The sequence below is a fragment of the Argiope bruennichi genome, chromosome 6 (assembly GCF_947563725.1).
Source record: "Argiope bruennichi chromosome 6, qqArgBrue1.1, whole genome shotgun sequence".
In the NCBI taxonomy this organism is placed as follows: Eukaryota; Metazoa; Arthropoda; class Arachnida; order Araneae; family Araneidae; genus Argiope; species Argiope bruennichi.
In genome coordinates, this window is record NC_079156.1 from 88,537,245 (window position 1) to 88,561,264 (window position 24,020).

The window sequence follows — 24,020 nt, forward strand, 5'->3', positions numbered from 1 at the left end:
CGGGTATAAAATGGGAAAAGAGAGAAATATTACAGTTGTCAAATAATTTGATCTCGAGATTTTTAATAAATCTCTTCGTTTTACTTTTCCCTGAATCGAATTAAAACAACTTTTAGACATGTGGCTGTCTGTAAGTATGACAACTCAAAAACAGGAAGAGTTAAGCATATATAATACAGTATATTGTTTTCCTACCATAATTGGTTATTTGTATTGCGTTTTGCATTTGCATCTGTCAAAGCATTGTTTGTTTAAGGGCTTCGAAACACGATACCACAAAATTGTAATAAACTAGGTAGATGAAATGTGAAATATTTTTGTCAATCGAAATATTTTCGTATATATTTCGTATATATTCGTATATATTTTTCGTATATATATATTCGAAATATTTTCGTATATATTTTATGTTACTAATTTCAAACTTTTCACCAATAAATAGATTGTCTGTCCGCTAATTTATTACTAACATGATAACTTATTGAGTTGACAATTACTGAGTTAACACCGTAACTCAAGAAACCTGAAATTTGATATATAATCTTGACAACAAAATTGCAGATTTGAATCAAATATTTTATTCAATCGGCTAAATGGAAGAGGTCAAAAATATATTCGATTCTTCAAAAACACGTATTCGATTTTCGACGAACCGAAAATGTAAAACTTGCTATATTGTGAGATTATAAAACAAAGTAGGAAGGAGGACATTCATACTGGCTTTTAATCTTTAAATTTTGGTAGGATGAAAGCATAAGATATTTTCTTTAAGATGGCAATTTTTAGAAAGGGACAAGAAAGTGTTTTCCCCTCTTTTTTAAATCATTAAATGAAAGATCGTGATCATATTCCTACCGCCTATTTAGCTACTTATTCTTTTTTTTCTTTCATTACCCACTCATCAAACGTAGAGCGATTCAATAGGATTTGTAAGCAAAATTTTCTACCGGGTGATTAAATGACAAATAGATAGTAGATTTCTGATGATATCATCTCTATAACCTATAAGCAGTGGTGAAATTCAACTGGTTTGGAATTTGTACCATTATCATCTGTAAAAGAAAAGTTAATCCTTAAATTCTGAGTGTTGCCAACGTAACCAATTTTTCCTTTTAAAATTAGAGGCGGGCTTCGCCTAAGGCCGTTAGACTGAGAATGAGACTCAAATAGATCAATTAAAAAACCTTATTTTTCTAGTTCTAGTTTTCTAGTTACTAGTTTTCTAGTTATAAATCTGTAAAAAAATATATATATATAAATTTTGTAATTGATAAAATATTAAGACAATATTAATACTTTATGAAGTATAAATGGTCGGTTACTTATATGTTTTGTTACATTTAAAAAGTGATTAGAATATTAATAAGCGTCGAAAATTTGCTTCAATAACATTGAATCCAAACGCGGGTGCTATACAAGCTGGAGTCATAACAGATAAATAAAAACAAATACTTATGTATAAAAACAAAAAATGTTTTGAAATATAAAGCTAAATTGCCCAGTTTATTAAAAGAGGAGCGCTTGATATGCCTCTCCTGAGGCTGCAAAATACCTAAATCCACCATTGTCTAAAATAATGTGAGAATAAAATTGAAGCTCTAATGTTTGCTGTTGACAATAGGATATATATAATGGTAATAATATTAAATCAGTTTATATTATGTTCATGGCAGTTAAAACGCTGATGAAAAAAATATTGTTTTTTTCTTGGATCTACATGCAGGTTTTGTTTTATTTGTACAAGTAAGGATACGATATTCTTTTCTGCAATGTTGAATTAAAAGTTGTTATTTTAAGATAAGTTATTTAAAAATACGTATCTCTACTCGCATTTTTTTTTTTTTTTACTCAACTAAAACCCCGTGTTACAGATTGACAACAATTTTCGCACATACGTAGTATAGAGAAAGTATTGTATTCGTCCGGAAATTCGAACTCGGAATTTTGACGAATCTACACGCTTCAGAACTCCTTGAGTTCGAAATACACATTTTTGGAAAATGTCCATCTGTCTGTCTGTAACAAAAATAATGCATCTTTGAGCTAGATGAATGAAATTTGGTATATGGTTTTTATATCGAATGTGTAGATTTCTATCAAATTTTGATTAAAATTCATTCAGAGGAAGTCTGTATGTCCGTCTTTTCGAATATAAATTAACACGGTACCTACAAAACAGAGAGAGGTAATATTTGATCCCTAGAATTATTATCTATAGTGTAGACACCTGTCAAATTTTGAGCGAAATCCAACAAGGAGTTGATTGCCTGTCGGTATGTGCCTTTAAGAACAAGTAAACACCATAGCTTAAATATGCAATGACTTAAATATATCAAATCTGATATGCGATTTTGTGATTATAAGTGTAATTTTGTCATATTTCTGTTTCAATCAGTTGGAAAAAACACGTCTGAAACAAAAATACAATGTTCGGATCCTATTAACCACTTGCCAATTTTAAAATCGCTAAAAAATCTCTCTGTAGATGACATGATAGATTCAGTAAATATGCTAAATTCCCGCCTGAGGTTAATATTTCCTAACTACTGTACACCAATACCCTGCAAGGCGTTCTCTAAGGTAACACCTTTATTACAAAGTATGCGAGAAAGTTTTATGGAGAGCACTCCCGCTAGTTTTTTCTTAGTCGTACACCATATTTAAAAGAAAGAATGGTTGTTTAAAATATTTTCCTCATGATTTATTCAAGAAATAAAAGTCAAATTAAAAAAAAAAAATCAGGCATTCACAAGCTAACTTTTGCTTGAGTATCGATTGGACAACAGGAATTTCAATTTTAAAAGTTTGCTTTTCAATAAATTTAAAAATATTGGTAAGTATTAATATTTTTTTTTTTTACCAGAAAATGTAATGTGGTACCAGATAATGTAAGTGTGTAGTCCAATAATGTTTACAATGCTGATTAAAAAAATAAGATTTTTATAATAACTCAATGGACTTGACTCACTTTCAAAATTAATGAATTATTGTAAACTAATTGGAAATTATTTCAGTTGCATCAACTTTTTTTTAATAATAAAAACAAAATACTATTCAATTTTTTATAAATACACTCATGTCCAAAATTAAGGTCACAATCATAAAATCTGCGAAAAATGAAAAACTATTCACTGTGTTTCCACGAAATTTGGCACAGAGGTACACTACAATGGAAGAAAGAACATAGACACATAAAAACATGGAAAAGATTTTCATTGGGAATTAAGAAACAGGATATATCAAAAAGTGCTACATTATGAATCAGACATAAAACCTTTATCTCAGAAAAAGCCTGTCTAGTATGGAATGCGACCACCGCGCACTGCTATACAGGCTTCACAATGAGCTTTCATACTGTTTATGATGGTGTCAATAAATGCTTGAAGCAACAAAGCCCACTATTTCAAAAGCGCGGCTTTTTACTCTTGGAGGGTATTAGGAGGGGGGTTACGCTGTACAATGGCTCTTCCGAGACCATCCCAAACATGTTCAATAGGATTGGAATCCGGAGGCCTCGATTGCCAGTCCATACGTCGAATATCCTCTTCCGCAAGAAAATCATCAACGATCTGAGCTCTGTGTGGATGCGCGTTTTCATCCATAAACATGAAGTCTGGGCCAAAAGCACCCTTCACATAGGTGGACAAATTTCACAACTTCAGAAAAGGACAACTTCACATAGGCTTCAAGGATCTCATCCCTATAGCGATGTGCATTGACAGTACCCGCATCGAAGACGTGCAGTGGTGTACGACTGCCCAACATTATGCCACCCCAGATAAGGATTCCTCTGCCACCAAATCTGTCGATTTCTTTTACGTAGAAGGAATCATAGCGAGCTCCTCGCTCTCTCCAGATGAAAATTCAACGAGTGTCACTCTGTGTGGTAAATCTCGACTCATCACTGAAAAGAACACGCCCCCATTCTTACAGTGCCCAAGACTGATATGTTAGGCACCATAACAGCAGGGCTTTTCTGTTGGATGCAGCCAAAGGGACGCACTCAACTGGTCGCCGGGCATAAAGAGCCCTCTCTGCTAGGCGTCTGTATACTTTTTGTCTGGAAATTCTTATTTCAGACGCAGCAGCAAGGTCACGGGCAAGTTGAGGAGCCGTTGTCAGCCTATGCCGTCGTACACTTAATGCTAAATAGTGATCCTGTGTAGGCGTCGTTGCTCTGTGATGGGCTTGGCCGGCCTTCCTGGTTACAGTACCATTTGTTTGGAATTGATTCCACAACCTGGATATCACTTTCAGTGCCACTTGTACCCATCGAACCACCTCCGCTTGAGACAGCCCAGCTTAAAGCCTGCAAACGGTTCTTCATCTCAAAGCATCGTCTAAACGATTATGAGAACTCATTCTCACTGGAAACAGGTTAAATTTTTTGTTTTAATGCAATATTCACAACATTGCAGGCAAAAATCCCAGATGCCTAAACGGTCTAATTCTAGTAGTTCTCCAAAAACTAATACTAAACAACATTTTTTCCCACAACAAAGGTTAATATCGTGTTAGCGGTCCTTCACAATATATAAAATATAATTTGTTTAAATTTTACTGGTAGCCATTTAGAATTACTTTGAAAAACATTTTTGTGACCTTAATTTTGGACATTAGTGTATTTAATCATTTGATAAAAAGTGAAACAAAACAAAGAATATTTTTTGTAGAAAATATAACATAATAAAAAACAAATCAGTTTTATTAAGAATTTTAATGAAATTATACATTTTAAGTTTATAACCAGGTATAATTAAATTGAATTTTATTCAGGATTTAACATTTTAAAATGTTCATGATGGACGGGAGGTATATATGGTAATAAATCCATCATATCCGTGTATTTTTCAGATGTAATAAATCTCCTATTTTTCTTACATAAAAGATAATTTTATATGTCTGAAATTACTTGGAATTATTTACTTTCCTCGTTGTGTTGACAAATCGATAATTTTAAATTCAAAATTTTGTTGTATCGAAATTTTGTTGAACATTTTGTATGGTGCATCTCTTGTAAATCTGATCCAGCATATAGTTAATCAATTCACGGTTTCTCCATCGGTATTTTTTTCTTTTTTTTTTTTTAAACCGCTTTTTTCAGAGGTTGGGTTGAAAATAAATTTCTATGTTTAATTTTCACGTACTAAAAATTTATTATGTTTTCGACAATTTTGTATTACTTTATAGTAATCCTGGGGAATATGCAAGGAACTGGTTTCTGGATTGAATAGTTACTGGATAGTTTCACACCAAAATCCCGATCGCTCGATAGAAATGAATGTCCTAGCAATAAAAATTTATGATCAATGATATTTATTTCGTTGTCATTGTACTGAATAATCGGTGGTGGAAGTAAACATTATTATCGACACACAAAATTAAAATATACTTTTTATTATTTATAAAATACTGTACAACCACCGATTTTAAATATCAAAAATAGATAATAGAAACACTCTGTGTCGATTCAGACATGATGTCAAACGGTCACATTTGCTTCACCATAGAGAAACCGGAGCTAAATTTTGCCTTACTATATTTGGTCAAATGTAATTTCAATATAAGATGGACTTGCACCACTTTCAAAATAAATAGACTTTCAATACCGTTCAGAGCTATAACTTCCATCTCCCAAATACTAGAATCTAATTTTTTTTTACAATAAATTTTTTACTCATAAAAAGATCATAACAACTGCCATTATCCCCATTTTTTTCAAAAATGGACATGTCCCACTTTCAAAATAAACCGCTCATATGTACTATAAAATTTTAGATCATGCAATAATTTGCTGCAAATGATGTCTGAAAAATAAGAAAATACGACTGATCAGATAAAGTTATGCTGTAGTACTTAATTATTCCAAACTAGGCGTAATATGAAGTTTCTAATGCATAAAACTATTTTTGAACTACGAAACCCTATTGCTATTATTTTTTCCTATACCAAAATGTAAAATTTCTATCAGAATTGAATTGATGGCCCATTCAGTTGTTGTTATTAACACCCAATCAGTCATTATATTAACTTAATATATTTTACAAAAACCTAGACTAACCCGGCCCATTCGATTTTTATTCTCTAAAAGTCTTAAAATCTACGGTTCCGTGATAGTGGTAACACCATATTTTCGTGATAGAAATAATTAAAGATTTGGGTTATTATACGATAGTATTATAAACCCGAATTTTTGAAAAGTTATGCGAAAACTTTTTCCTTTCTCTCTACTTTCAGCATTCAGCAAATAAAAAGATCGTTTATCTAAATATCATCCCTGTTGATAGTTCCCGCCTTTTTCGATCACTATACTGTCTTTTAAATAAGATTTCACAAAAGTGTAAGCAAAAGTTTTAAATCAAAGCATATAATCTGAATTTTGCTTACTAGAAATTCTGTTCCTGTCTAGGAAAAAAATTAAAGGGCAGCAGTTTTAACCAATAATTTCTAAATTTCAAGACACGAAAACTGAAGATTTATTCCTAAATATGCTTTCACCTTGTTAATGCATCGTTAAATTTAATGTGAGATTTTCTATTTTTCATTTTCTTACTAAAAATTCGAAAACCCCTGCACGATTCTATATTTATAGCGAAAATGATTTATTATTAAATTTACTTAAGACGATGGGTATTTTGTTGTAGTTTAGACGAAGAAAACGCAAAATCAGATGGTTGCGGGTTCAGACACATCCAAGTCATCATTATGGATTTGGGTATTTATGATCTGCATATTAAATGTAGACTTTGGCTTCTTGAACCTAGTTCATAATGAAAAATAAACTTGTTTTAAAATCCTACATTTCCATCGTCTTAATTATAACAAAATATTTACTTTAATTAACTGTCGAAAAACAGTGAGCGTGTGAAAAATGCAAACGAAGCTGGACAAAGCAAATCGCTCTGTGTTACAGTCGCAGTTAAGCTGATGTTTTTATCATACTCGATGACACAGTCAATCAGTTTTTCAATTTTGTTCTTACCAATCCGCACAAGAAAATATTTGCTATTTTCACCTGCCGTTGACATAAACGTTGAATTATCAATATATACATCATCCTGAACCTTTGAAAAACATGATATTGGTTATTAATAATTCCAGTATGTATGCTTACAATAAAGATGACTGCGCGTAATGTATTTGTGTTGGCGCTCTGCAGACCAGACCATTTGACCTACTGCTATCAATGTATATGTATATATATGTGTGTGTGTATAAAATTTCGACACATTTCCTCGATAATTTCTGAAAATATGATGATGATATCGTGTCCACGTTAGCACGGAAAAAGGGTGCAGTAGCTTTTAAGGGTAAAGACCCCTGAGCACCCGAGGGCAGAAGTCTGACTTCTGGCTCATATGAAGATTAAACACACATTTACTTGCAGAACCCCTTTTTACAAGGGGGGCACATTCACACACCTCACAGATAGAACACAGATGAAGAACAACCATGCCCGAACCGGGATTCGAACCCAGGACGCCCAGCTCATGGGGGAAGAAACGCTACCCCTATGCAAGGAAGCCGGCTTCTGAAAATATTATTGTACAAAATGAATTTTACATCCCTTCCAAATCTTAAAAATATCTCTTTAATGATACCTGTTTATTTGTCGTGCAAATTTTCGTGAAGTTTGGGGATTTTTTAAAAAATATTTTTGCCTAAATTTCAACAATAGATTACATTTGTGACCTGAAATTCAAATCGTTATCATAGTTTCATAAAATATGTAATTATCCGATTTTTTTCCATCGTTGGAAGCTAAAGAAGAGGAATTCTGTTTTATATCTGTATAATTTACAAGGTGATTGAAAAAAAGTTACAATACTGCAAAATTTAGAAGATAAATGAGTCCACATTTACTTTTTTTTAATAGCGCTATGATGTCATAAAACTGATCTTCATTAAAAAAAGTTCATGCACTAAATGATCAAAACATATATAAAATTATTAAAATGCCATAACTTTAATACCTACGACAGATTATTGCTTAAAAACTATTTGTTGATGAAATCATGGAAGTTTCAAATAAAAGATTTATTTGAAATTTATTTAAAGTACATCCAGTATCTCCAGCGAAATACTGGTTTCTATAGTAACGAGTTAGTAAAAAATAAAAATGGGAACCTCTCGGCAGAACGCAGTCTTTTACTTTCCTCGATAGTCAGGAGAGTGTTCTGTCTTCCGAATGTCTGAGTCACTTTGGCTTGTTCAAAAATGACGTCCGGTACCCACAAATAATCGGCGCATCTATTGTTAATGATGGAAGTGTTAATGATGAGGCGCTCGTCCAACCAATCTGTGCGCAGATATCCGTGCAGCCTGAAGTCCTACAAATACATAGACATTGAAGAAGGGCCGCGGTGGCCTGGTGGTAAGGTCTCGGCTTCGGAACCGGAGAGTTTCAGGTTCGAGACCCGATTCCACCGAAGAACCGTCGTGTAAGGGGGTTTTTTGCACGTTAAATCCGTCCTAACCAAACGTCTTCCCGCTGGTGTGGTGTGGAGAGGGGGTTGCCAGCTCAGATGTCGTCCTCGTCATGTGACCACGGTTCAAAATTACGAGGTCCGTCCCAAAATAGCCCTAGTGTTGCTTCAAACGGGACGTTAATATAACTGAAACAGTGAAAAAATTTTAATAATGATGAAGTTTAGTTATATTAACGTCCGGTTTGAAGCAACACTAGGGCTATTTTGGGACGGACCTCGTAATTCTGAACCGCGGTCACATGACGAGGACGGCACCTGAGCTGGTGTCCCCCTATCCACACCATACCACACCAGCGGGAGGACGTTTGGTCCGGATGTTTAACGTGCACCAGATCCGCTTACGCGATGGTTCTTCAGTGAAATCTGGTCTCGAACCTGAAACCCTCCGTTGCCGAAGCCGAGACCTTATCACTAGGCATTAGTAGTGATGAAAGAAACTCTAATAAATAAAATTTTTTATAAACTTAAATAGTTTGACAAAAGTTTTGTTGTCATGTATCAAAATAATTTTCGACCTACATATATTTTAGTAGATATCACCTTACATCATGGTTACATGATGGAAGTACAAATGCTTGTCATCTAATATTTATCGGCACAGTGGTTTTTGTTGTACTGTAAAGGAACATTACAAATAACCAGATCTCACATATGTAGTAAATGCCAAAAATGTATTTCAGTGTATTTGACGTATATCACGTGGTCATCCATTTACACTATAGTGAAATCATTGACTGATGATTGTATAAAAAAAGTTTTTGTAATCAAAATATATGTTAATTAAATAACTGTCAAAATGGGATTTATATTTGAAAGCAATCCAAATTTTATTATTATCAAAACTTAATGCTTAATGCCCGCCTCTATTACGTTTTCGATTTAACACAATAATTATTCATTCAATTATTAATTTGGATATGGATTATTTTGCATTGCCTAGTTCTAATATGTTTCAGGCTTGAAAAGGCTTCTTTACTATTTTAGTCTCAATTTCCTGTTTATTATTTATTATTATTATTTCGAGCACATAGGTTCTGCTTTAGGTGTATTCGTCACTGAAAATCTTCAAATTATAAGCACTTAGTTTGAAATTATTAGTAAGCATTTAAAAAATTGTTTAGCTTGAGAATACATTGGAAACACACTCTAAATGTTTATGAAAATTTAATTTTATGATTAATGATTAAAATGATTAATTTTTAAAATTTATTGATTAGAGATTTTCATAATTTGAATCCAAAGCAAATATTGATTCAATGGTGAGCAAATATTGAGTCAATGATATTTAAACTATTCGCTTAAAGATGAAAGCTGAGAAAAGTAATTTGTAATAAAAAGAATAGAAAAACCATGCTTTTTGAACAATGTGCATAATTAATTCCAACTTAAAACCTGAAATAGTTATCAAATAGAATTAGTAATTGCTTCAGTAAAATGAGTTACCTAATTATAGCTTTGGGTAGCATGTAAATATGACAGTCAACTCTGATAAATTCCATCAGCAACTTTTATCAAATGAGAAATATGTTTAATCTCAAGGTTTCAAGTTTGAAGTTCAAAATTTTCCTAAATTCACCAGGAAATAATAATTTATTAATGTTATTAAAACTTGTTAAATATTTGTGTTCTAACTTAAACACCACTGGCATCGATTCTAAAACAACATCACGTTTGCGCAGGTGCTTAATCTCAAATTTCCTGGCTTAATGTTGAACTTTTCCAAAACATTTTAAAATATTATCAGAAAACTATAATTTAATAGTATTTTTAGAGTTAAATTGGATACTTGAGAATTATTTTTTTTACTAATACACCATAGACATTCTTCCTAAAGCAACAACATACTTACATAGTCAGACATTTATTTAAAATTTAAATATTCCACGTGACCAGGCATTTTATTAATTAGGATTGATACAAATAAAGAATTGAAAACAACCAATGCACTTACCATGGTAGCCTCGTTTATTTCATCCAAATCGTATATCACCATTGAATAAGTCACATTTATTGGTTTGCCTAAAAAAAAGTAAAATATGAACTAATTACATTTTTTATAAGAATTAATTTCACAAGACGAAATGTGCTGCACACGTGAAGTGAAAAGTAAAACAATAATTATTTGTGATAAGCAAAGACTTTAGCAGTTTACTTCTTTGCTTTAGCAGTTTAGCAATTATAAGCTATGCAAAGACAAAATTCTTATGATAAAACAACCTCAGAAAAAAAAAGAAAGAAAATTGCTGAAATTTCCCTGTTAGCTCAAGATCTTGTAGAATGCTTCCACGTTGTTGTTTTGTGTTCTGAATGCCGGCCAATATCGGGGAGATATCGTAAGAATCAGAGAACATTATAATGTTCTCTTATTTATATGGTTGTTGGTTTTTCTATATAATTTTTATGATATGAATCAATGATCTTTTATTGATCAAATAATGATAAAAATGGACAGTTTCAAAAGCAAAATGGTTGCCGAAGGTAGTTAATAACAAATAAAAATGAAAACCTCTCTGTTTTGTGTTCTGAATGAAGGCCAATATCGGGGAGATATCGTAAAAATCAGAGAACATTATAATGTTCTCTTATTTATATGGTTGTTGGTTTTTCTATATAATTTTTATGATATGAATCAATGATCTTTTATTGATCAAATAATGATAAAAATGGACAGTTTCAAAAGCAAAATGGTTGCCGAAGGTAGTTAATAACAAATAAAAATGAAAACCTCTCTGTTTTGTGTTCTGAATGAAGGCCAATATCGGGGAGATATCGTAAGAATCAGAGAACATTATAATGTTCTCTTATTTATATGGTTGTTGGTTTTTCTATATAATTTTTATGATATGAATCAATGATCTTTTATTGATCAAATAATGATAAAAATGGACAGTTTCAAAAGCAAAATGGTTGCCGAAGGTAGTTAATAACAAATAAAAATGAAAACCTCTCTGTTTTGTGTTCTGAATGAAGGCCAATATCGGGGAGATATCGTAAAAATCAGAGAACATTATAATGTTCTCTTATTTATATGGTTGTTGGTTTTTCTATATAATTTTTATGATATGAATCAATGATCTTTTATTGATCAAATAATGATAAAAATGGACAGTTTCAAAAGCAAAATGGTTGCCGAAGGTAGTTAATAACAAATAAAAATGAAAACCTCTCTGTTTTGTGTTCTGAATGAAGGCCAATATCGGGGAGATATCGTAAGAATCAGAGAACATTATAATGTTCTCTTATTTATATGGTTGTTGGTTTTTCTATATAATTTTTATGATATGAATCAATGATCTTTTATTGATCAAATAATGATAAAAATGGACAGTTTCAAAAGCAAAATGGTTGCCGAAGGTAGTTAATAACAAATAAAAATGAAAACCTCTCTGTTTTGTGTTCTGAATGAAGGCCAATATCGGGGAGATATCGTAAAAATCAGAGAACATTATAATGTTCTCTTATTTATATGGTTGTTGGTTTTTCTATATAATTTTTATGATATGAATCAATGATCTTTTATTGATCAAATAATGATAAAAATGGACAGTTTCAAAAGCAAAATGGTTGCCGAAGGTAGTTAATAACAAATAAAAATGAAAACCTCTCTGTTTTGTGTTCTGAATGAAGGCCAATATCGGGGAGATATCGTAAAAATCAGAGAACATTATAATGTTCTCTTATTTATATGGTTGTTGGTTTTTCGATATAATTTTTATGATATGAATCAATGATTTTTTTAGTGATTAAATAATGATAAAAATGGACATTTTCAAAAGTAAAATGCTTATTAAACTAGAATCAGATATGTTTATTCACTGTATATCATATTTGTTTAATTGTACATATGGGTAATAAAATAATACGAAATTACCAGGAAAAAAGGGAAAAGCTTTGTTAATAGAGGATTCGACTACCCTGATTTGTTTACAGATTATATGTGCGTCGGATGGATGCATAGAGGTTATGAACAACATTTAATGAAATATGAAGCCATTGTTCCTGGGGAGCAATCTCTAATTCCGAAAGCGTAGACGGTGGAAGAAAACCGAGCACGGAGTTTTGACTACAAATATCCCCACAAATGTTCATTAATCTGAGGGGTTCCAAGTAAGATTAACTAATTCCTCTTAGTGCTCTTCAAACCATTTTTGAACGATTGTAGTAATGTGTATAGGAGCGTTGTTGTCTTGACATTCTCTGGGAAATAAAATCTGGAGAAAAGGATGCTTCCTGATCCCCCAGAATATCGACATAGTGAGCAGCTGTAACCTTTCCATGTAGAGTAACAAGTGGCCCAAGACCATGTCAATGCATCGCACACCCATACCATAAGGAAAGTACCTCCACTCTTCACAGTCGGAATGAGGCAGTCAGGAAAAAATGCTTCTGCGAGCTTTCTCCCCGTATATATAACCCATAACCATAAACGTATAACCATATAAACGTATACATAAACAATACCCCCCCCCCCCTCCCTCATAAACATATCCAGTTGTCTAAAATATAGTTAAGGTTGATTCATCAGATTAGATGACTGATTGCCACTGTTGTGGTGTCCAATTCTGCGTGTTTTAGACAATTGGCGTCGCTGAAAATCTTGACGTGATGTTACCAATGGTTTGCGAATTGCAACCTTTTCATAAACGTTCGTAGCGCGAAGTTCCCTTTGGACAATTTTTGCTAAAATGGCGTTCTGGAGATGATTATTTATCAGACGTTATTTGGAATAAAAGTTGTTTACGCTTTCGGGCCGCTTTACAAATCAACACTCTTTTACCTCTCTCAGTAAGCTTGTTTTTTTTTATCCGCTGTTGTGTTGCGCCAATGCCACATTATCGCATTTCCTGTACGCTGTCATAATATCTGATACAATGCGTTTGAACGCTCAAAATAAATGACTGTTTCAGTCACCGAACAACCAGCAGAAGCATATCAACAATCATGTCTTTTTCGAACTATGATAAGTCTGTCATTTCTGGAGAATTGTCCCCATAATTCGTTGAATGATAAATTCTTTCAGGCCAACAAAGACCCATACCATATCTTACCCCGTACCATATCCAATATCTTCACGCAGAAGATGAGCATACTTCACAAACTTATTTAAAAATGAAAGAGATGAGCGGAGAACTATGTATCGCACAGTGCGCCATATTTTGGTGATGCCAACGTTATGGGGGCATAAATATCAAGGACTTTCCTCACCATGGGTAGAGACATGTGATCAACGGTTCCATGATTTTGGCTGTAGAGGAGCTCATACAGAATGTAGGATCACCACACTGGGAATTTCTGTTGAATGATCGAGAAACAAAGGAACTATAGATCACACAATCCCCAAAAATCTTGGTTATGGCAAAGGAAAAATAAAAGGATACCATGGAAAATAGTTTCCATCAGCAATCAAGGAATTTCTATACTGAAACTATCCACTCCCTTCCTGCACAATGGGATCAGTGTTTCCATATGAGTAACAATAATTTATAAATGTATTATCACACTTAATCTGTAATTATAATGTCATTATTAAAATTTCTTTTAATTTTAGTCTTTATTTCAGAACATCTTAAATTTTTATTATTTCTAGAATTCCTGGTTCTCAAATATTAACAAAATTAACGACATCACAATATTATTGAATTCAACCTTCAAACTGGAATCACATTTTATTTTCACCAATTACATTTGATTAATATAGAACAAATTAATAACTATCCTATATAAGAATGCTTGCTGTAATTGAGGTCATATAAATAATTTCTGCATCATGAGAGATAAGCACATATTTCCAAAGGGAAAAATGTTTTAAAAGACATAATAACTTAATATTTTATGATGTTTGAATCAATTACTCTAAACGTAATAGAAAATTATATTTTATGTTATTTAAATCAATAAATACTCTAAATGTCTTTAAAAAAATTTATTTTATATTGTTTGAGCCAATAATTGTTGTTCTGAAAAAAATTTAAATTTTAAATTTTAAAAAGTTTAAATTTTTATATAATACCCCGATCATATTAATAATATTTGGAAATCTATTCTTGGCACAGTAACATTTAAAACAAAATATGTTTCATTTTTTTGCGATTAAAACGTTCTGAGGAATTTTCTTAATAACTATATTAAATCAGTTTACGGAAGTGCTTTTATGACGCTCAGCAATTCCAAATATTTATTTTGTATTATTTGATAAAAATAAATATTTGGGATATTAAATGTCATATCATAAAACGTATGCGATCATTTTATAGCATGACTGCTGTATATTACTCTGTTTATTTTGCGATCCAAATATTTATTTTGTATTATTTGATTAGATTGATCAAGACTTAAATGCTGTTCGATACTGAGAATAAGTAAAAAAACTAGATAGCATCTTCTTGTAGGCACACGTCATTGCAAGAACTTCCTACTTTCCAGTTTTCACTTCCGCATATTCAAACCAAAGAGAAAGAATTCTAATCTTTAAAAAAATTCTGACGCTGTTACGTTTTTTTTGCTTTGATTTAGAGGGTGCGGATAAAAAATTATTTTTCAAATTTTAGTATACCAATAAATTGAAATTTAAAAAAAATTTTGTTTGTTGTTTTCACTCTGCATAATATGTAGCAATAAAACTGAAATGGTTTCATTTAAGGTATCCGACTATGTTAAAAACACTGGTTATCGACCACATTGGCGAATTCTTTTTTTTATTATTATTTCTTGTAGTTCAGGCTTTCCTCTTTCCAAAATAATATTTTTTAGGAAAAGGAAGGTCTGACCTATCATCCAGGAGAATTTTAAACAATTTTTAGCTAAAATTTTTCTTTAACTTCAATTTTCTCAAACTTTAATTTTTATAAAAATTATCCACCATTAACATGATATCTCAAAAACTAATAGAAGTATTTACATAAAAATTTCAGCTTGTGTTTTAAATACTGTGGGCAATGAAATGAACCAAAAGTTTTATTGTTGGTGAAATACTTTTTCATTTATAGGTGTTTTTAGAAAAATTAAGTTGTAAATTTATGGAAAAAATGGATATATACGTACATTTTTACCCATAATTTCTTTGCATCTCAAAATGTTTCTTAAATTTTGGTTCATTTCATTCATCATTCTTAAATTTGGTTCATTTCATTCTATAACTTGTGTGCAAAGAAAAATTGGATTGCTGCATTATAATTTTGTGTAGAGTGTTAACCGTTTTGGTTAAATTTCATTAAAATTTACTACAAATTTTCCTATTTCTCCAAATATATTATATTTTTAAATAATTTTTTGTATTTATAGTGTTTATAATTGACAATACATCTAAAAAAATAAATAATTTTTAAAAAATATTCTTTCGAACGTAGTCGGTTACCTAACTATCCTAATATCTCTTTTGAAGCAACACAAAGACTGTTTTGGGACAGATCCTGTCATTTTGAGTTGCGGACATATATTGAGTGCAGAATATGAACTGGCATCCTCCTTTCTACATTTCGTCACCTCATCTATGAGACACCACTTGTAAGCTTGTACCAGATTCATACACACGATGGATGTTTTAGTATATTTGGGCATTAAGCCTGAAACCTTCCAAGTCGAGATATCTTACCGCTAGGCCACCATAATACCTAATTTTTTTAAAAGTTGTAAATTTTTTATTGAATTAAAAAGACAATCCAAACTGAAGTGTGGACTTGTACGATACTCCTATCGAGTCAAGCATCCATTTGTCATGACCTGCAATCCCATTCTAAGGTCTCAATGACCCGATGGATAAGATACCATTTGCAATATGGAAGGTCTCGAGACTGAAACACAAGGTAAGTGAAAAAAAGAAATGGAGCAAATTTTGGTTTTTAAAAAATAAGCGATGATTGATAAAAAGTATTGAATATTCTTTTATATTTGAACAGATAATTAGAATATTATTTGGTGAGTACCGGAAAAAAAAAATTGAACATTACCGGAACCCAATATTGATCAAAATAACAAAAGATTATGTTTTATACTTCAATATTGTAAAACAATGTTGCGCAATGCTATTTTTCTAAATTTTGCAGTTTTATGCAACATTGTATGTTATATTGAAATAGTAGTATATAATTAAAAAATGCATTTTTAAATATTTGTTAAAGGCAACAAATTGCAACATATATTTTAGTATTTTTTTCATAGATTTCTAAGTGAATTAACAATTTTAGTTATTTAAAAAGATAATTGAAGTATACCTTTGAATTTCGGAGGAACATATTTCTTATATTCTGTTGGCAATAAATCCAAACAATCTTGATCCATATCTTTGATTCTATAAAAGAAACAAAATACAATTGTAAATATTTTTATAATTGTAAAAATATATTAAAACGAAATAATTAATTTTTTGAATTATTTTTTTTTATCTCAAAATAGGCAAGACTTAAACATGCACTGAAATAATTCAGAATTTTTTTTCCTCGAACAACGAAGCATTCTTGTAATATAGTGGATCCCAAATAATTTCTGGAGTTAACATAAATCTCGCACTTTTAATTCAACTTCTAAAAATTTACTCTAGATTAATTTAGTAAATTTAACTTTCTTCTGAAAAGTCATATCTGATAGTAAGTGTTTTAAGTCGTTGATTAGACTGTTTTAGACACATTCCTATTTATATCTTATTTTTCAAATTATTGATAATTTTGTATTAATACTACTTTAGATGTATTAATATCATTTAAATTAAACATGGAATAATAGAAATTTAGAAGACATAGAAAGAGAGAAGAGAAAGAAGACATAGAAACAAACTTAAACATTAAACAAATGTCATTTCCATAGCGAAGTTTGATTTGGTACAATCGAATTTCAAACCAGTTTACTTTTGTATCCATCATTTCAAAATGAAATGTAATTTTTAACTGTTGTTATTTGGTTTCTTTTTTTTATGTAGTGAAAAATATGTTTTCTCTTGTGATGATAAATTATCTATATACAAATTTTCTACTTGAGATATCGTCTTATTTGTATGATTAAATTTTGTCATATCTACATTTTTTAATATTATTTGAGAGATCAAAACGTTTATAGAATAGAAAATTTGATGTTCTTTAATGGACTCTGCTGGATTTTTCTAATAATAATTAAAAGACAAATGATTGCACATTGAAATATTAAATCACATAAAAAGTTCGAATTTGTTCCATGTAAAATAAAAAATAAAAAATCAGAGCTAAATTTACTTTTATTGTCAAAATCAATATCGTCAACTTCACTGATGTCAATTAGAAATAAACTAGGAGCATATTTTTTTTCCATATAACTATCGAATAGGATTTAAATGTTTAAATTTTAATTTGTGATTAATTTATACAAAGATTTAAAGATTATTTCATACAAAGAATTAAAAGAATAAATGAATTTATGGAACAGTGTTGTAAAATTTTGTAGCGTTATAATTGGCGTAAGACGAGCTGCATTTAATGAAAGAACAATACAAAATAAATAAAAAATATATTTATTTATTCCTTCTCAAGTACTGATTTATTTATGCTTACTTTTAGATTAAATAGTAAATAGTTTAATTATTTTTTTTTAAAGTTTTTGTCATTTATTTAAGATAGTAAGTCACGTACGTTCTGAACATTTTTATAGCCAAGTATTTCCTTATTTGAGTTACAAGATTCGGTATGATCACACATATTAATCAAAGATAATTACTTCACTCAAGTAGTTCAATTTTCGGGAAATGGGACTTCTAGGACATCATCTAACCAAACAAAAATAATTACTCCATTTGAATTAAATATTATTTCTTTTCTGCAGAGTTTTACTTTAATTTCCTCTGTAATTTACTTATTTTTACTTACATGGTCTCTTAAATTTTATTTATTAGTGATTCTTAAGATCCTTTTTACGATAATCTTGTGAACCAATTTTATATATTTAAAAAACATAGAAAATTATATCTGATTTAAAAGTATATAATTTTTGTATTATATTTAGAAGTATTATATTTGTTTAAGTACACACATATTTTAAAGTCAAAAGCAAATAAATTCTACTCAAACAAACATTCATATTCCTTTCTTATACTAATTTTTTTTCAACGTTTAAAATTATACTGAAACCCAAAGTAACGATGCCTGAAGTAAAATTACAGTTTATCCTATTTTAAGATGAACTGAGTTTATTGTAGACTAGCCGCCTTTGGCGTCCAGCCGGTTCGCCAATCTTAATGTTCGTTAAAATTTTAATAATGGAATGTTTTATGCAATTCCTACTTTAATAGCTTCTTCATCAAAATATTTTAAAACTTCAAATTTTGATAGTCATTTAATTCATTCATAATATTATAAAGACCTTCAGTCATAACGTAATATGTATCTCTCTAATTTTCTGTTAGCTCCCGTGGAATTTATGCCTTAAATTAAAGTGGAAAGGATTAATCTGCAATTAATATAATAATATTTTTTACGCAAATAAAGCATTTTTTTATAATATGATTACTGAAAACAGAGTCACAGAGCGTTTAAACTTTATGGACACTGAAGAATATCTTTCTTAATTTATGTAATATCTCAAGAATTTGTCAACAAAATCTTCTCAGATTCATCATGAGCAGATCGATAAATTAACAATGTTTAATTTTAAATGCATCAAACACTAAGAAAATAAAACGAATCTTTTAAAATAATCGGTCGAAAACAGGTTAAAAAAACTACTTAAAAAACGATGCACTTAAAACTATAAGCATATACAAAAATATATAACTAACATAAATACAATTTAATTACAAAAGCATACAACGAACCTAAAAATAATTTAAATCAAGTCTCATCCGTTGATAATAGTTGTCAACAATCAGAACACAATGCGCATATGTGAATTTTCATCGTCAGTTACGATAACGCAAATGTGTGAATTTTTCTACTCCCGTTGGGGTAACGCTATGCAGATTAGAAATTTTTAATTTTCCTTTATTCTGCTTTAATTTAATTCAAAAGTACTTCAGAATGAATCTGAAAGATCGGTTAATTAGCAATGTTTTACTTTAAATGCATCAAACATTAAGAAAATAAGCAGAATCGTTTGAAATTATCGGCCGAAAAATGTTAAGCCTAGTCTCATTAGCGTGGGAAAAAAAACGGAAGCCTTATTCATTTGGCGGTGGGGAAAATGAAAAGATTTTTTTTGGCGGGAAAGTTAGTTTTTAATTAATAATTAAAATTCTAATTAAAAATTCAAAAAAGGGACCCCAGGTGCACATTCCCGACCTACAAGGTATACATGTACCAAATTTGGTAGCTGTAGTTCAAACGGTCTGGCCTGCAGAGCGCCAACACACACACACACATTGAGCTTTATATAAGTATAGATTTGTGACTCATTATTTATGAAGATTCATCTGAAAGCATAATGCATCGCATAAGTAAGCACATTAATTAGAGATAAGTAAAGTAAAATCGGCTTAATATTATTTTCAAGTAATTATTTAGAAAATTGTAATAGAATCTTTTAGAGCAAGTATTTTTTTTTCTTAAAAATTTTGAAAATTGCTTTTGTAAGAATTAAAAATTTCCGTGAGAAAATTTGGTATCTTATTTTCTGTCTAAATTTATTTAACTTTGTCTCACTTTGATCATTTTTTTCCCGATATAATGTAAATCAGGGCAATTTTTTTCCCGTACTAACTCTAAATTTTATATTTTGTTAAAAATGCATTAGGTTAAAATAATATTTGTAATAAAAAATTTATAAATGAAAATTTTTAACTTACTGATAAGCGGCAGACGATAAAATGGAAAAAACGGATATTAAAAAAATCTGTGGCATCAAATTGTCTAAACCGCTATTTTTCATAATGATTCTAGATACGAAATGACTGCAGCGCAAGTCTTAGTTGTCCGTCACGTAACTTATCCAAAACAAAAGGATGATTATTTTTCACCATGGAAATGCATTTATATAAAAATATTAATAGATTCCACATCAAATCAACAGTAAGTGCAATTCTCACCAAAATAAATAATACAACTCATTCTCATTAAGAAATATGAATGAAATAGTATGGAGATGATATGTTATTTGTTTTCTTTCATAAAAATGGATGCATATAAAGTAAATTGATTGATCTTCAAATTGTTCCTATTGTTCACAAAGACGCAGGAAGTTTTGAGCTAAGCATGTTAGGTAAAAATTGATTCCTAAAAAATTCATTGTGTGTATAATTATTTGAGCAAAAATAGCTTTTAATCAATAAGTATTGTTATTCCAATATTGTATTTCCCGTTTATTTGCGTGACACGTGAAGCAAAATATCTGTTTAGTTTTCATTTTTTTTATGGAAGCTAAACAAAATATTAACTGTAAAGCATAAGATCATCATTCCAGAAATACAAGCATTATCATTATATCTTTATATAAGCATTTCGATTAGATTTAATTCTAGAACTTTGTTCATATCTTTTACCTGAAAAGTTCTGGAATATCACGCTACATTTCTTGTTAAGCCTAGTTCGAAGATCCGCATTATTTATTTCACGAAACTTTTTTATACTTTTATTTTATCGTTTGGCATTTATTTTTATAAATCTTCTTTCATATTATAGTTAAGTCATTTGGATTTTGCTTATGGATTTCAAGAACATTTTTTTCCTTTAATTTCCATTTTAACTTTTGTAAAATAAACGTATTTATCTACATATACTTACCTACCTTTATTAAACATATTTATCTACGTATTTAAATGCAAACCCATATATACCTATATATACATACATAGTAATATTCCACTTAAAGTTCAATGCTACGGCTACATTCTTCTTAAATGTTCTAAAACAAATGTATTATTGCTCGGTTTTTGCTTAATGATTTGGAGAACTGTAATTTCACTTTAATTTAGCATCATTAATTTTACAGAACACATATGTTTTTAAACAAATGAGCTTGTGGAAGATTGTTACGAGCGAGGATAGAACCTGGGACCTTATGGTTCGCAGCCGAGTAATATGGCCACAATACAAAAGCAGTTGCTCGTGTAGCGTAGCTGGTAACTGACTTATAAGCTATTCACTACAAGCTCATAGGAATTTTTTTTTTGTTCGGAATATTTCGGAATATTTTTTGTTCATAGGAATATTTTGTGTTTATTTATGGAATAAGAAATATCATCTTAAATTTTAATGAATATTTCATTTTCTAAAACATGTATTTGGTTCTTTTTTCTTTTCTTTTTTTGCCATTAGATTTCATTCGAAATTATGAAAATAAAGGTTACAAATTTTTTTGTACTGAATTCCTAATTGTAAAATTACAAAATAGAAATTATGCTTCGCAAAATATTTTATTTTTAAAAATAATACTAATATCATCTTTTATGAACACACTTTTAAAATAATGATAACATTTTATGCAAAATTAATTGAGTTTGTACTAGAAATGGATATTTGATGAAAATATGCATTTAAAAAACAGTTTTCAAAATTGTGTTTACATTAGCAACTGTTATTTAAATCAAAAACTTTCTTGGTGTTTCTTTAATACATTTCTGATCTGACCAAGAAAAAAATATCGATTTTTTTTGTCAGATTTTTTCAAGTGATATTCCACAATCCCTTATCGGATTCATGATTAATTTTAATAGTTGTATTATTAAAAACGTATTTTCATATTTTCCTTTTCTATTGTTTCTATATGCTTACAGATTAAAAAAATGCTATAATATACTTTAAATTTATATATTATAATGGAATTTTTCGGGGAACAGGAAAAGGGGACGGTATTTTTTGGTATGTGCCAAATTACCGTAATGAATTTTTAGAAATTCTGTGGTTTTACTGCTATTGCATTTAGAATCAGCGAGAGAGAAAATGCGTTCTGCCCTTGTCTGAACTGTTAATATAGGTTATAAAACAGTTTAGCTGATTTTCTGCTTTAAAGTACAATGAAAAAAATTCCCCTGGATGGCAAAGGTAGATTACTTTACAGCTGAGTTACCATCTGGCAACATAAATTGTTGATGTTAGAAACAGTCAAAATTAGGGCATGAAAATAACTTTTCAGCCCCTAACTTCTAAGATAATGCAGTTATAGAAAAACTTTAAACACAAAAGTTGTTCGCCTTAATGAGGCGCTAAATTGGCTAATTTGTTTTATTTTTCTGTTTTCAATATTTAGAAAGTTATAGCGAAATAAAAAGTTCAACCCACCGCTATTTCTACTCCCTTTGACCTAGATGGGGCGGCCATTTACGAACTCGTTCAAAAGTTTTACTTTTATAACAACATATTCCAAGCCAGTCAAAATCCAATCAAAATTACTCTAGTTATTATATTCACGAGATCACATAACTTTTTCAAGTTTTCGTGCAACTATGCTCAGGGGCAGGTAGAGAGGAAGACTTTTTAGCGATAAGAGATGCGATAAGGACAGAATCTGGGACCTTGTGGTTAGCAGTCCAGTAACTTACCTAAACGATCGTTCGGGTAGAAGAGTTGTTAACAGGCTTATATGCTATTCATCACATACTCTCCCTCCAGAGTCGGAGGTGAGACGAACGATATGACTGTTGAGTGCTGATGCGTCAAGTGTGTCTAACAGCTTTAGGTTGCTGCGTCACGTGAGTCTGACGACTTTGGTTGGGATAGGTGGCGCCACAACAGCTGTACGAAAGTTGTAGGTTCATCGTCCGAGGTCACCAATTTAGCGGTATGCGATGCGTGAGGGATAGAACCTGGGACCTTGTGGTTAGCAGTCCAGTAGCTAAACTATTTTACCAAAACGATCACTCGGGTGGAGGAGTTGTTAACTGGCTTATATGCTATTCACCACAACTTCCTATTGATCCATTTCGTTTGAAATTTGATTCTACAATTTTAGTGGTAAAATTACATGCCAAAATTTCCTGCCTTCCAGTGTCGTTATGTTTTTGAAGCATCGTGATCACAAAATGTGCTTTTCGTGACCGAAAGCACATGATCACAAAATGTGCTTTTGTGCTAAAATGTGGCGGAAATCTTGGTGTAGCTTTTGTATTATAGTGCTTTCCTTCTAAATATGTGAAAATAAAAGTACTAAATGCAATTCTTATTAGTGTGAAATTACATTCTCATCGAAGAACTGCATTAGAAAATTCGTATATTGACTTTTTGCAGCTTAGATTTAAAAAATTCCAAATACATAAGGAACAAGCGCGCTTTCTATTGAACGCTGCTTGTCTGTTTTTTGAAAAGAAACTCTAATAAAAATTGAACGGTATAGTGGAAAGTCATTTTTTTAATGGACTTGTTCTTATTAGTTTTTAATGTGACGGTTTTAAGGCTTAAATAATGCATTTTATGTTATACGGTCCTTCCTTTAATAAATTGATCATTTTACTGACACACTATAATACATTTATATTTATTTTAGGTTATTATTTTTATTTTTGGGAATCTTTGTGGAAATGCATATGTTTTTCTTCATTTTGGCGCATGGCTGTAGAGCATTCATGTTTCTTCCCGATTTTTTTAAGCAGGTGGTGGTGTGTATAAATATTGTAATAATAAAGTGAACGTAATGAAACGAAGAGGA

General features: G+C 30.6%; 1 protein-coding gene across 1 annotated transcript in view; it reads right to left on the minus strand.

Annotated features, from left to right (window-relative positions):
- Positions 1 to 22,978, minus strand: part of LOC129971818 (glycine receptor subunit alphaZ1-like) — a 38,076-nt gene extending 15,098 nt beyond the window's left edge. Inside the window, exons 1-4 of the mRNA XM_056085794.1 lie at positions 22,918 to 22,978; positions 16,700 to 16,776; positions 10,441 to 10,508; positions 8,128 to 8,330 (exon numbers count right to left, since the gene is read on the minus strand). Of these exons, the coding sequence (XP_055941769.1) occupies positions 8,128 to 8,330; positions 10,441 to 10,508; positions 16,700 to 16,766 (338 nt within the window). The 5' untranslated portion in view covers positions 16,767 to 16,776; positions 22,918 to 22,978. The remainder of the gene's footprint in view (positions 1 to 8,127; positions 8,331 to 10,440; positions 10,509 to 16,699; positions 16,777 to 22,917) is intronic.
- Positions 22,979 to 24,020: the final 1,042 nt, after the last annotated feature.